The sequence below is a fragment of the Pipistrellus kuhlii genome, unplaced genomic scaffold, assembly GCF_014108245.1.
Source record: "Pipistrellus kuhlii isolate mPipKuh1 unplaced genomic scaffold, mPipKuh1.p scaffold_m20_p_4, whole genome shotgun sequence".
NCBI lineage: Eukaryota > Metazoa > Chordata > Mammalia > Chiroptera > Vespertilionidae > Pipistrellus > Pipistrellus kuhlii.
Window position 1 is genome coordinate 26,142,741 of NW_023425540.1, and position 14,665 is coordinate 26,157,405.

Genomic DNA, 14,665 nt, shown 5'->3' on the forward strand with positions numbered 1-14,665 from the left:
AAATGGCAGCTAAGGCTGCTGAGAGGGGCACAGGCTCCAGGGTTGACCCCCTGACTCCCTTACCCCTTACCCCCGCCCCTCTCCCCCCCCCTCCCCCACAGGCTCTCGCTGCCTCTAGAGGCTGGAGTCTCTTGTCCAGAAGTTCCTATTTTCCTAAGTGTGTTCACTTGTAAGCACATGGAAAGTGGGCCTTAAACAGTCCGTCCTTTTCGCTCTGTCTACAAAGCTGTCCCCCGTGCTGTCTGAGGGCCTCGGCCATAAGACCCGTGGCAGGACCTGCAGCCCCAAACCAAGAGTCACTTTTCTGGTTGAGATATAATTCATACATTAAACTAGCTGACTTACGGCCATCTGCTCTCCGTCTCCATGCATCTGCCTGTTTGGGACATTTCACATAAATGGAACCATACAGTGTGAGACTTCGTGTCTGGCTTCTTTCACTGAACATCATGTATTTAAGAGTCATCCGTGGTGTAGGATTTATCGGAACTTTGTTCTTTTTAAGACTGAATAATGTTCCTCCGCATGGATTTACCATGCTTAGTTTATCCCCTCGCCAGCCCAGGGGGGATCTGAGTCACACCCGCGGGTGGGTACGGTGAACATGCTGCACGGACATCCGTGTCCCAGTTTCCACATGTGTGCTCAATTCCTTTGGGCACAAACCCAGCAGTGGAGTAACTGGCTTGATATGTAATTCTGTGATTAACTTTTTGAAAAACTTCCAAACTGTTCCCATGGGGCCACCCCACTTCACATCCCCAGCAGGAGGGTCTCGGCTGTTCCATGTCATGCCCACACTTGTGATTTTCCGTTTTATTCTAACAGACATTCTCATGGGTGTGAAGTAGTATCTCAGTGTGCTGTGGTTTGCTTGCCCTTAGTGAGCAGTAATGTTGAGCATCTGTTCATGTGTTTGTTGGCAATTTGTGTATCTTCTTTGGGAAATATTTATTTAATTCCTTTGTCGGTTTTTAATTGGGTTATTTGTCTTTTTATTGTTGAGTTGTAGGCAGTCTTTATATATTCTACATATAAGTCCCTTAGTAGATATATAATTTTTAAATATTTTCTCTTATATCTTTGGTTATCTTTTTCATTTTCTGCCCTTCCTTTCTCTTCCTTCCTTCCTTCTTTCCTCCCTCCCTTTCTCCCTCCCTCCCTTCCCCTCCTCTTTCTTTCTTTCTTTCTTTCTTCTTTTCTTTTCTTTTCTTTTCTTTTCTTTTCTTTCCCTTCCCTTCCCTTCCCTTCCCTTCCCTTCCCTTCCCTTCCCTTCCCTTCCCTTCCCTTCCCTTCCCTTCCCTTCCCTTTCTTTCTTTCTTTCTTTCTTTCTTTCTTTCTTTCTTTCTTAATAAGGCCCCTGCCCCAAAGTTACTCACACCAGTAGCCACAACCTAAGTACACAAGAGACTTGGGGATAGATCAAGCAGTCTCCAATGTGGACTGGCACTTGCTGGCCAGAGAAGAGGCCCACACTGTCAGTGAAAGACTCCTGAGGTGACCCCAGAGATAGGGCAGCATCATGGGCAGGTGTGGGGTCAGAGAAGAGGAAAAGTGCCAGGTAATGGGCAGGAAGCCCAGGCTGAAATCTCACCTTTGTGTAGACCTGGGGGAGCAGTTGCCCACCTGTCTCCCCAGAAAGCATGTATCTGAGAATGAGCTGAGCATGACTATTCTCCCACCCCCTCCCCCACCTCCATGGGGCACCTGGGGGTCAGGCTGAAGAAATGAGTATCTGAAGAGCTTGACAATCATCACTCTGTTCCTTCAGAACACCTGGCTCCCCTGATGCACTTCCTCCATGCCACCCCAGCTCCGAGGGCCGGGAACTGCCCATCCCACATCCAAGTGGGTGAGAACAGATCGGGTAAGGGACATGTGGAGGATGTGCCAAACCCTGAGGACAGAGACTCAACAGAAAGCAGAAGAGACTCTGCACCACCAGCTTAATGAAGGTCAATTCATCAAATTTTTTCTTTTATGACTTTGTATCTGGGACCACCCCAAGACCACTGAGATTTTCTCATGTTTTTTCTTACAAAGTTGTACTGCAGGTGGTAGATTACAGGAGGAGCCCTGGCCAGCACAGATGGAAGGAGAGTTACAAAGAAAGCAGTGACACAAAAAATGTGAACTTCTTAGAATAAATCTAGCAAAAGACATCCCAGACACCTAAACTGAAACCATAAACTATTGCCGAGAAAAGATTTAAAAGACTCAAGAAACTGAAAAGAAATACCATGTTCATAGATTAGAAGACTCTATATTGTTAAGGTGGCAATGCTCCACTAAGCTGATCTATAGATTCAATGTGATGCAATCAAAATTCCAACAGGCCTTTCTACAGAAATTGCTAAGTTTTTTCTAAATTTGCATAGAAATGAAAAGGACCTAGAACAACCCATTAAAAAAAGAGGAACGAGGTTGGAGGACTTATCCTATTGATTTTAACTCTTCTCTAAAGCTACGATATTCCCAATGATTTGATACTAGAGACAGGATAGAAACATAATGGAATGAAATAGTCTAGCAACAGACACACATATATTTTGGCTACTCATTTGATAAAGATACTAAGGCAATTTAATAGGGAAAGAAAAGTCCTTTCAATAAATGGTGCTGATTAACTGGACACCCATGAAAACAAGTGAGCATCAACCCTTATCTCACACTACACCCCACAATTAACTCAAAACGGATCACAGACCTGAATCTACCACCTGCAGTATAACTTTATAAGAAAAGACGTGAGAAAATCTCAGTGGCGTTGGGGTGGTCCCAGACGTTTAGAACACACACACAAAGTCATAAAATAAAATTAAAAAATGGTGAATTGACCTTCATTAACAATGCTTAAATGTCTTCTGAAGGTCACCCTTACAAAGATCGAAGGGAAACCCTAAATAGGAAAAATGACATTCACAAGAGCTTGTACCCAGAACACGTAAAGAAATGCTACAGCTCAGTAAAAGACAACCCGGTACGACAGGCCCGTTATGTAAGCAGACACTTCACCAGAGAAGGTGTGAGGCTGGCAAATAAGGTCCTCCCCACCCGCAGCCCCTGAGAGGTGGTGAGCACCACAGCACCCGGCAGAATGGCTGACGCCAAGGGGACCGTGTCCCAGTCGGGGACAGAGGGCAGAGCAGCCAGGACTGCCGCTGAGATGTAAACAGTGCGACTGCTTCGGAAACAGTGTGGTGGTTTCTTAAGAAGCAAAACACTCACCCCTGATATGACTCAGCAATTCCACTCCCAGGTATTATTCAAGGGAAATAAAAGCACATCCACACCAAGATGCGCACACCGTTAACGTTCACAGCAGCTTTAGTCACAAAGGCCCCGCACTGGGCCCGGCCCGGGTGTCCGTCTGCACGTGAATCAGCGGACGTGGGGTTCCTGTCTGGGGCAGGACACTGATGCAGAAACCACGTAGGAATCTCAAAGCCATCTGCCCAGGGAAGGAGCGTGTGGTTACCTCTATAGAAACCTCCAAGAGATGCAGACCAGTCTGCGGGAAAGAGACGTCTGAGGCTGCCAGGACGAGGTACAGGAAGGCATGACAGGGAGACTCTGGGAGTGTGACAGGCGTGTCTGTGACCTTAGTTTCGGTGATGTTTCCATGGGTGTTTACGTAGGTTAAAACCGATCAGACAGTGCACTTTAAAATTTATATTTTAATATATTTTTATTTATTTCAGAGAGGAAAGGAGAGGGAGAGAGAGATAGAAACATCAATGATGAGAATCATTGTTTAGCTGCCTCCTGCACGCCCCCTACTGGGGATCAAACCCACAACCTGGCATGTGCCCTTGATGGGAATTGAACCCAAGACCCTTCAGTCCTCAGGCAGACGCTCTAGCCACTGAGCCAAACCAGCTAGGGCTGGACGGTGCACTCTAAATCCATGCAGTTAAAGCTACTTCAGTGATAGCCCAATAAAGATGGAAAATGCAGATAACAGAAGGGAAGGCCCACTGCTCATCCCCCTGGAGCTCAAAGTGTCACCCCGCTGCTCCCAGAAGCCCTTGGGACCTAACAGCACCCAGGTCCATTCTCTGCGTCCAGCCCCAAGAAAGTCTCTGAGGAGCAGGTTCTGCCCAGGAGCCAGACACTCGTGAGTCCAGAAAAATGCTCTCTCCTCTGTCCACTCCATGCCCCATGACTTTCTCATCCACCCCTTCCCGAAGAAAGATGGGCACCCACAGACCCATCACCCATCACCCACCTGTGGGACCAAAGCCCCACAGCCCTCTGGCCTGGCAAGGAGGCCGGGGCCACCACTGAAATGCAGGGTTGTAGCTCACACCCAAGGAAGGGTTGTAGGCTTGGGCGCCCTGCATCCAAACATCAAAAACAGAAGTCGTCTGGCCCCCAGTTTCCTGGAACGTGTCCCTGTGGAGATGCTCGGCACGCAGGCACACACCCAGCTGCTCCCCATGAGCTTGAATGCGAGTCTAAAATGCCACTTACATCAGTGAGGAAAGGATTGATTATTCAATAACAGTGTTAAGAACAGCATTCAAACTTTTTTTTTTTTAAAGGAACCCATAAAAGTTGAAAAGAAATATTTGCAAAAAAGTCTCTTGTAAACATGAAACATTTCTAATGATGATGTAAAATTAACCACAAAGGAAAAGATGAATGCGTTCAACTTCATAAAAATTAAATTTTTTCTGCATGGCAAAGGACACCATAACTAAATTAAAACTCGGGCAAAGTATTTGAAACACACTCGAGAATTAGTCTCCCTGATAGACAAATTCCTAAGGATCAAGAATCACAGAAACATGAACAACTTAACAGAAAAATGAGCAAAAGTTACCAACACAGTTCACAGAGATGGAAATACAATGGCTCTTAAACCTCACTTGTGACTAAAGCACACAAATACCAAAGTCTGAACCACACCACGTGCCCGGCTGGGGGAGAGGCACATCTTGAATGGGGGCAGTTTGGGGACCTGCCAGTGTCACAGACACCCACACTGTTGACTAAGCAGCCCCACGTCAGGCATGAGTGTGCATGTTGGGCTGGTCCTTGGTTTACCTTCTTGCAAGCTAATAATCTGCGACTGCCCCAGGGATGCTGGCTGGAGGTCCTCACTCAGGTGCGCATCTCTCCATCCTCTGGCCGCCTTCCCCTGCAGACCAGGTCGTGCTGGCACCCACTCCCTTTAAGGCCTATGGTGCCCTGAGGCCACAGCGGCCACACGACAGATTCAGGTGGCAAATCTACTTGTCAAAATCCAGCCTCACAGGCCTTTGCTGCCTCTCCTTGGGGCTGCGGAGCCACATTGCTGAGAACCTCACACAGAATCCTGCAGCTGCCGAAGGCCAGGGGGAGGCCCAAGAACACAGACCCACACAGACTGCTGAAGGTGTGCACCCTCACACATAGTCCATGCACATGCACAGTCACTCAGAACCGTGTTATACCCATGCGCACACAGTTGTATTACACACACACTAACACAGCTGTATTGCACACACACACACAGCTGTATTACACTCACACAGAGCCCTAGCCAATGGTGAACACCTGCAGGTCCCCTGTTGGAGGAGCAGAGGTAGACTGGGCCACGGGGAATGTCACTCTCTGCTGACCCCCAGCAGGGCACCCCCTAAGCCCTGTTATTCCCGCAGCTACCACAGACCTCCATCTCCATGGCCCAGGCTCCGCGGGGCCAGCCACAGGCAGGCGGAGGGACTGAGCAGGGGGGATGTGGTGGGAGGGGGCCTGGAGCCGCCTGTGGTGGGGGTTCCGGAAGCCCCAGGCAGGGAGGATGAGCGCCCTCCCCCCACTCCTTCCATCTGTGGTGAGGCCCTCCAAGGAGCCCTGGGTGGGTCCTAACTGAGGACAGGGGATCACTAGGGCACACAGGGGGTTGTGTGTCACCACTGACAGGGTTGACATCGCAGCGTCACGGGGCCCTCACCGCCCCTTCGTCAACGTCAGGGGCCAGCCACCGGAGGGCAGCGGCGGCCTCCTGCTGCCGGTCCAGTGGGCATGCCCTGCCAGACCTCCGCAGGCCCCTCCATCCCTAAGGGCGTCGTGACCAAAACCTCTCCTGGAATTCACTTTGCCAGCGAAAGTGCACACACGTTCCCCTTCATCAGTGACAACCAGCAGAAAAAGAAGGTAATACGTTACTGTTTCTGGATGGGCTTCCTCCTCTTCCTCCCCGCGTACATGCACTCCCCCGGCGGGATCATCTTGGGCCTGCAAGAGAAGGGAACACCTGGTTGGTCATGGTGAAGAGGCCCCAGAGCCCACCCGACTCCCTGTACCACCGAAGGCAGCAGTGTCAGCTCAGGCCCCTGTGCCGGGATCCAGGTGTCATTGCTGCCCTGAAACCGCTGTACGGAGGTCCCGATGCCTCCATCGCCACCCGAGTGAGACGGCCCACGGCGCTTCCAGCACAAGCCCGCACTGCCTGTGCCTCCTCTCGCTCAGTGCGCCCCGGCAACATCGCCCCTTCAACGGGCAGCATCCCATTCCCCAGCCTGGCGGCGCTGAACCCCTACATCGAGCAGCCCTGTGCTCCTGCTCCTGCCTCCTCGGAAAGCCTTTCTGTGGACAAACGTACTGCGCCCTCAGGACGCAGAGGCCGATCCACGTGGACCCATGAGCAGGACTCACAGGCGGGGCACAGCGGTGGGCTCCGTGCGGGCTCCGTGCAGGCCCAAGGCTGCGTGTCCTCTCTCAGTGGCCTCCCTGGTGGGTCTTCTTCCTCTTCCCATTCTCCCACTAATGACTCTGAAATTCTGGGCCAATAGGCTTCCTCTTTCCTGTGTAAAATCTGTCCCTTAGGCCACAGTGTGGGGCTTCCACTTTGGCCACTAACTCCTAAGCCCAGCTGACCAAACCCGCCAGTCCCCACCAGCGCTGCTGGACACAGGCGCCCCAATCCAAGCAGTGGCCCTGAGGGGCGGTCACACTGTCTGTGCCCTGAGGCTGGCCAGCTTGCCAATCACTTCAGGCTTCTGCACAGTGAGGATGTCTGAGGCCTCACATCCTGGGAATGTGACCACTCCTGTGTAGTGTCCACTCAAATGCCAGGTCTGGGCCCACAGATATAGAAAGGAGGTCAGGAGCCCTCAGATGGCCTCAAGCGCCTGCAACCTGGAAGAGGAGGCCTATGCAGAAAGTGCCCTGAGAACATCAGGTATGTGTTATGGATCCACTTCAAATACACGCAACGCACTGTAAATATAATGACATCAGCAGGTACAGTAAATGGATAAAAAAAAGAAAAAGAAAAAAAAAAAGAAAAAAAACAGCATGCAAACACTCATAAAAAAAGGCTGCAGTGGCTGCATGAGTATCTGACAAAGTAGACTTTAAAAAAAGGGATATTCTTCCAAAACCGGTTTGGCTCAGTGAATAGAGCATCGGCCTGTGGACTGAAAGGTCCCAGGTTTGATTATGGTCAAGGGCCTGTACCTTGGTTTCGGGCACATCCCCAGTAGGGGAAGTTTAGGAGGCAGCTGATCGATGTTTCTCTCTCATCGATGTTTCTAACTATCTACCTCTCTCCCTTTCTCTCTGTAAAAAAAAAAAAAAATCAATTATATATATATATATATATATATATATATATATATATATTTATTTTTTTTTTTTTTTTTTTTTAAAGGGATCTTCCGAAGGACAAAAAGGGATATCACATGATGACAGATGGTTCTGTTTTCCAAGAAGACACAGCAATCCCAAATGTGTGCTCACCTAACAACATGGATACTTCAAAATACATAAAAAGATAATTCATCAACACTGCTCTCTCAGTAATTAAAACAGTGAGTAAACAAAACCAAAAGGCTATGGAACATCCAAACAACAGACATGAACCAACTGGAACTTACAGAACACTCCAGCCAACAGCAGCAGAGTACCATCCTATCAATCAAGATAGATTAAATTCTGGGAATTAAAACAAATTTCAAAGAATAGAAATGATATAAAGTATATTTGCTGACAATTATGGAATTAAAATAGGAAATACATAAAAAATTCCAAAATGTTTGGAAAGCAATCTTTGTCTTAATAACCATAGGTCAAAGAGGAAGTCTCAAAGAAATTTGAAATTCTTTTGGACTAAATGAAAATACAACATATCACACTTTATAGGTTATAAGCTGAGCAGTACTTTGATGTAAACTGATAGCGTTAACCATTTATATTAGGAAACAATGTCTCAAATCAGTAATCCAAGCTTTCCCTATACGTAACTAGAATAAAAGAAATCCAAATCAAGCAAAAAGATGGGAATAATAAAGAAGGGAAAAAATCAGTGACATTTAAATAGAAACATAGAGAAAAATCAATGAAAACAAAAGCTGGTTCCTTCTAAAGATCAACAAATTTGGTAAACCTACAGCCAGAATGATCAAGGAACAGAGACACACAAATTACTAATATGAGGAATGAAAGAAGGAACAGCACTATAGGCCCCACATACATTAAAAGGAAAAGAAGAGAATACTGCTATGAACTTAGTTGTGCCTCACCCCACCCCAAATCCATATGTTGAAGCCCTAATCCTCCATTTGACTCTATTGGAGACAGTGCTTTCCAAGAGGTCACTAAGGTTTCTTGTTACCCGGGTAAGAAGAAAAAGAACTCTCTCTTTACCATGTGAAGGTGGCCATCTGCAAGCCAAAAAGAGGCTCTCACTGGAAACCAAATCAGATGGCACCCGGATGTTGGATTCCAGCCTCCAGAACCATGAGAAATAGATTTCTATTGTGTAATCTGCCCCATCTACAGTGTTTTGTTATGGAGCCTGAGTTGACCAAGACACACACTATACCCACAAATCCAACAATTTAGATTAAGTAGACGAATTCCTTGAAAATCACAAGCTACCAAAAGTCACTCAAGAAAAGAATAGATAGCATGTTTAGTCCTGTGTCTATTCCAAAAACAATGGTTTCACTGGCAAATTCTACCAATTTAAGGAATAAATAATACCAATTCTCTGTGACCTCTGGCAGAAAATGAAAAATAATGTAAAAAATTGCCAACTCATTTATAAGTTCAGTTATCACTCTGATACCAAAAAGCAAAGACATTTCTAGAAGAGAAAACTACAGACCAATATCCCTCATTTAGAGCCCATCCATGAAGAAAATGACACTGGGCACAATGACAATCAAATAATCAGCTATAAATAGAATAATCTTTACAACAGTCATTGCGCATAGAAACAACAGCGAGAGTGACAGCAGATACCTCATCAGAAACATGCGTGCGGGACGGCAGTGGGGCACTGGCCTGAAAGCATGGAGAGAAAAAACACTCAGACCTAGAATTCAACACCCTGCGAAAATACCTTTCAGAAATGAAGGTGAAATAAAGATTGCTTCGGACATGTGAAAGCTGAAAGAACCCAGATGACCCAACTAGAAGAAATGTGAAAGGGTGTCTTCAGGCCAAAGGAAACCGATACCAGATGGTAACATGGAACACAGAATGGAACACAAAGCTCAGATTTGTTCCTGCTATTAAATATCTTTAGAAGATAATGGACTGTTTAAAAACAATGATAACACTGTATCATGGGTTTGTAGTATAACACATGTAAATGTCAAGGGTGTGGCAAGGATAGCACAAAGGCCGGGAGGGGGAATGGTGGGGGGTGAGGGTCCTACAGTGCCCCTCAAGGGGTAGAAGGTAGTCTCCAGGCTCCACACTCACCCTCCCTGCCTGGTCTGCATGGATGGACTGCACCCCTCAAGCATTTCTTCTTTGAAGTTAGCAACATGTGCAAAAGTGAGGGGCTGCGGGTTCTAGTGCTTCTGATCTTTCTGTTTGCTTCTGCTCACCACAGCCAGAGGCTGGGACCCATTCGGGGGGCTGAACAACACCTTCTCCAAGGAGACCTGAACCCAGGGTTCCGGAGGGTCTTTCACATCCAAGTGGGCTCCTCGACTTGCTCAGGCCTGGAGAACCCTCGGGGTTCTCTTTCCACCTTGCAATTAGTCCAGTGTTGGAGCTAGAATTGCTTTATATTTAAGGCTCTCAAATCACACACAAAAAGATTAAGGATATAAGAAGCTAATTTTTTGAAATATATTTTATTGATTTTTCACAGAGAGGAAGGGAGAGGGATAGAGAGTTAGAAACATCCAACAGCTGCCTCCTGTACACCCCCTACTGGGGATGTTCCCACAACCAAGGTACATGCCCTTGACTTGAGTCCAAAGGCCGACGCTCTATCCACTGAGCCAAACCGGTTTCAGCAAAAGCTAGTTTTTTAAAGTGCACCTATTTCAGAGATACGTGCTAAAACACATATGAAAGAAATGATAGGTCAGGGGTTTGCTTCTACAAAGGGAGAGCAGAGTGGTGTCTGAATGGAGCTGGGCCAGCTAATATGAGTGGATGGCCATCTAAGCTGACTGAAGAGCAAATTGGGCTCATTATAAAACTGTGCCCACTTTTGTAAAAGATGTGAAAAGATCCATAATAAATAACTTTTCAAAGCACTAAAAAGAGAGGACATGTGCCATACGAATAGGCATACTGCAGTCGACTGAGTTTCAGCCAGGGTGCGAAGGCCATTGGACGGGGAAAGGACAGTCTCCTCCACAATGGTGCTGGGACAACGGGAAGTCAAAGGCCCGAGAATGAAGATGGACCCCTATCTGACAGCATATAAAAAAATTAATCAACATTAGTTAAAAGACCAAAGTGTAAGAGTTAAACTATAAAACTCTCGAAGAAAACATAGGGCTATATCTTCATGACCTTACATTTGGCAATGGATTCTTAGAAGTGTTATCAAAAGCACAAGTAAGAAAAGAAAAAAAAAATAGACAAATCGGACTTCATCAAAATGAAGACTTGTGCTTTAAAGAATACTATCAAAAAAGTGAAAACACAGACCACAGAATGGGGGGAAAAACATTTGCCAATCATATAACTGATGAGGGTCTAGTATTCACACTATACAAAGAACTCCTACCACTCAACAACAAGAAGACAAACAATCCAACTTAAAAATGGGCAAAGCATTTTAATACATGTTTTTTCCCAAAGAAAATATAGAAATAGTAAACAAACACATGAAAAGATGCTAAGCACCATCAGTCCCTGGGGAAATGTAAATCAAACCCGCTATAAGATACCATGTCATACCACTGGGATGGCTATACTCAAACAAGTCTTACAGAGGCTGTAGAGCAATTGGGACCTTCGTGCACTGCCAATGGGAATGTAAAATGGTGTGGCTGCTGTGCAACACAGTGTGATATTTCCTCAAAAAGCTAAACACAGAGTCACCATATGACCCAGCAACCCCACTCCCAGGTGGGTGTCCAAGAGAACTGAAAACCTGGCACACAATTGCTCACGGCCTCATATTCACAGGAGCCGGAAAGGGGAAGCAACCCAATGCCCATCACCTGGGGGGTGGATAAACAAGGTGTGCTCTTCATAGAGTGGAATGGGACTGGGCCGGAAGAAGAATGGAGTTCTGTTGTATAACATGGGTGAACCTTGAAAACGTGACACTATGTGAAAGAAGGCAGACTTGAAAGGGCACACATTGACTCCGTTGATATGACATGTTCAGAACAGGCAAATCCATGGAGACAGAAAATAGATTCATGGTTGCCAGGGGCTGGAGGGAGGACTGGGGAGTGAGTGCTAATGGGTACAGAGTTCCCATTTGGGGTGAAGGAAATATTTTGGAATTAGACAGTGGTGGTAATTGCACGACATTGGCAATATACTGAATAAATGCCACTGAATTGTATACATTTTTAAATGGTTAATTTTATATGTGTGTGAATTTCACCCCCAAAAATGTACAACCCAAATTTATATTCAAATATAAATAAAATTTCTGGAATGGTAAGATAGAAAGGGTATGGCAGGGGAGAAATCGTTGCCAGAGACAGAAACGCCTGCAGGGAGCTGCTCAGAAGGGAGCGGAGAGCGGTGGAGCCGCAGGGGCTTGGAGGTCAAAAGCAAGTTTTAAGCTGATGGAGACGGTGCTGAGGAGGGAACAGGGAGCCCTGAGCCATGGCTGTGGTGGGTGAGCAGGAACAGGGTCCAGGTGGCCACAGGCTGGAGCAGAAACAGGTGGACGGATGGTTCAGAACAGGCCTTCTCAGCCTCACCGGTGCCAGGGCCAGGCTCTCGGTGGCTGGAGGCCTGTATGCAAGACCCTCCCATCTGAACTGCAGGCCTTTCCACTCAAACAGGAGAATCCTGAGCCAGCCAGGGGGAGAGCCGGCCAGGGAGGTTCCCCTGAACCCAAGAGGAGCCGGGTACTCGGTAACCAACTCAGCCACCCCTCCAGGTCCAAGGTGAAGGAGACAGCATAACCATTCCCCAAATGAGCCTGAGCCTCGGAGCAGGGATATGGGGTGGAGGACACCTGGGAGGATGGAGAGGGGACCAGGGGAACACTCAGGGAAGGGCAGCACTGACCCCCTCACTCTCCTTCCAAAACCCTCCTCCCCACAGCAGAGCTAGACAGGCTCCAGGTTCCTCTGTGTGACTCCTCCCAGTCTTGCACACTACCGCCCCCCCCCCCCCCCAGCCACATTCTCCCTCAGTATCTCCAGATCAGTGCTCAGAAGACCCTAAAAACGCACCAAGAACAGATATATATATCTCCAGGTACCTCTCTACTGGGGCTATCGGAACTGACAGTTGCCTCCACCATCTCCCCAGCCCAGTCCCAGTTGAGTAACACAGCTTGGAGTCTGATCTGTGCCAAATTCCTAGCCTAGGAATCACAAATATAGGAGGCGAATACTATGCAGTAGTTTCTTCGTTTTACTAAATATTCGTGCACCCTTCTCAAAGAGATGAAGCCCACAGAAATGAACCCTTGGAGGAGGGACGCAGGCCCTAGCCCAGGATCCGCTTCCTTCTCTGTCTCTGGGGGTCAGGATCCTTGTAGCCTGAGGCTGCCCAGGGCCAGGGCCCTCCAGCAGGGGTGGAGGCATGCAGGGGGCTGGGGGCTGCAGATGTGGAGCAGCAGGTGCACCGAGCCCGAGGAGCCAGCTGTGGATCTTCGTCCCCCATCAAACTCTGAGCTGATTGTGTCTCAAAAAAAGCTGAACTTTTGCATAAACTTTTCTTATAAGAGGCAAAAGGACTAACTGTCCTTTTAAGAAAAATAAAGGTAAGCAACAAACAAACAAAATTCCTCTGCACCCAGCAGTGCTGCGACCCTCTTTCCACAGGGCATCATTGCTCTGGGACCAAGCCTGGCTAGAAACCACACACAATCTGGGTCCAAATTTCACCAGTTAGCGCCTGAAAATCATGCTCCGTAAAATAGGGTGACTTCCGGCCACCTCAGGAGACGGCAGAACCCCCTTGGTCAGGGCCGCGCCTGCCCGCCAGTGGGACGGTCTGCACATACCGCATGGTCTCCTCACCCTGCCTAACAGGCTTCCACCCAGGAACCTGCAGAAGCCAGGCCTGGTGTGGGCAGAAGTTAGCCAGGTTTAGGAACTGCCTCTGCCAGTAGCCCCTGCAGAGTGCCCTCAGGAGAGAAGTCCACCTCACAGCTGTCAAGCCCCCAGAGCCTGGGGACAGATGCCCAGGGCACACACTTAGGACCAGAGCCCATGGCTGGTCCCACAGAAGCCATCTCCCCCATCCCCACGATGGCACTAACAGCTGGAGGCCTGCTGGATGCTTCCAGGGGACAAGTACCTCCAGCCCCAACCCTTGGAACCAACCAGGAAACAGGAAAGAACAAGGGCTGATGGCCCAAGGCCTCTGACCTATGACCCTAAACAGCACCAGCCCTTCTCAACGGGGTCACTGGGGAGGTCAATACTAGGGTGGGCAGGTCCCCGAGGGTTTGTGTCACCCACAAAGTATCCACAACCTGGGACTTTCAGCCACTCAAACCAAGACTTTGGGAAGGATAGGAGGGGGAACTTTCTTGGTGCCACTAACTGAAAGGGAGCGAATTCCTGGAACTTGGGCCCTTCCGCCCTTCCCAAGTGTGAGAACCCAGCCCAGTGCTCCACGCCAGGAAGCAGGGGCCGAGCTGTGCCAGGGGCCCGAGCTGCGCCACCCGGGCTCTGGGCGTCCCCCAGACCAGCCTTCTACCCCCTGCTTCCCTGGTGAGGGCTCAGGGCATGGGTTCAAAGCCCAACATCTGCCCAAACCATTTCTGAAAAGAAACTGGCTAAAATGGAAGGGCAATTAAGCCAACTGCCCTGGGGCGGGTGGGTCACCAGCAGGAGCTTCATGGGTGAGGGGGAGTGGGGACTGGGGCTACTGGTGGGGAGAACTGAGGACCATGACCAGTGGCAGCGGACAGGCTTTCCTCAAAAGTCCCGATTCTATGTTTAAGTGAGAAGCTGCCCGTAGAGCCCAGAGCCTGGAGATTGGGGATGGGGTGGGAGGAGGGTGGTCCAAGGAGGGATGGGGCAGGAGGACCCGTGGCAGGGAGGCTCCCCAGGAGCGCCTCCATCGCGCAGCGGGGCCGGAGCCCGCGCAGGGCACTTACCAGGGCCGCTCTGCGCGTAGGCTCCGGCGCGCCCGCCCGCGGGGGAAGCCCGGCTGGGAGCGGTGGCAGCGCGGCCGCGGGCTCTCGCATCCCGGGGACCGGAGCCTCTGCGGCCGCGGAGGGACGGCCCCACCCCGGCACGCGAGCCCGCCCCGCCCAGCAGCCGCGGTCCCG

The 14,665-nt window shown here is 49.0% G+C and overlaps 1 protein-coding gene across 2 annotated transcripts in view; it reads right to left on the reverse strand.

Moving 5' to 3' along the window:
• Nucleotides 1–14,630, reverse strand: part of AHRR (aryl-hydrocarbon receptor repressor) — a 70,157-nt gene extending 55,527 nt beyond the window's left edge. The window contains exons 1-2 of one of the 2 annotated variants that reach the window (XM_036409611.2): nt 14,492–14,630; nt 6,149–6,222 (exon numbers count right to left, since the gene is read on the reverse strand). In XM_036409611.2, the coding sequence (XP_036265504.1) occupies nt 6,149–6,222; nt 14,492–14,581 (164 nt within the window). In that variant the 5' untranslated portion in view covers nt 14,582–14,630. The remainder of the gene's footprint in view (nt 1–6,148; nt 6,223–14,491) is intronic. The other variant, XM_036409613.2, reaches the window with a different exon arrangement.
• Between the last annotated feature and the right edge of the window lie 35 nt (nt 14,631–14,665).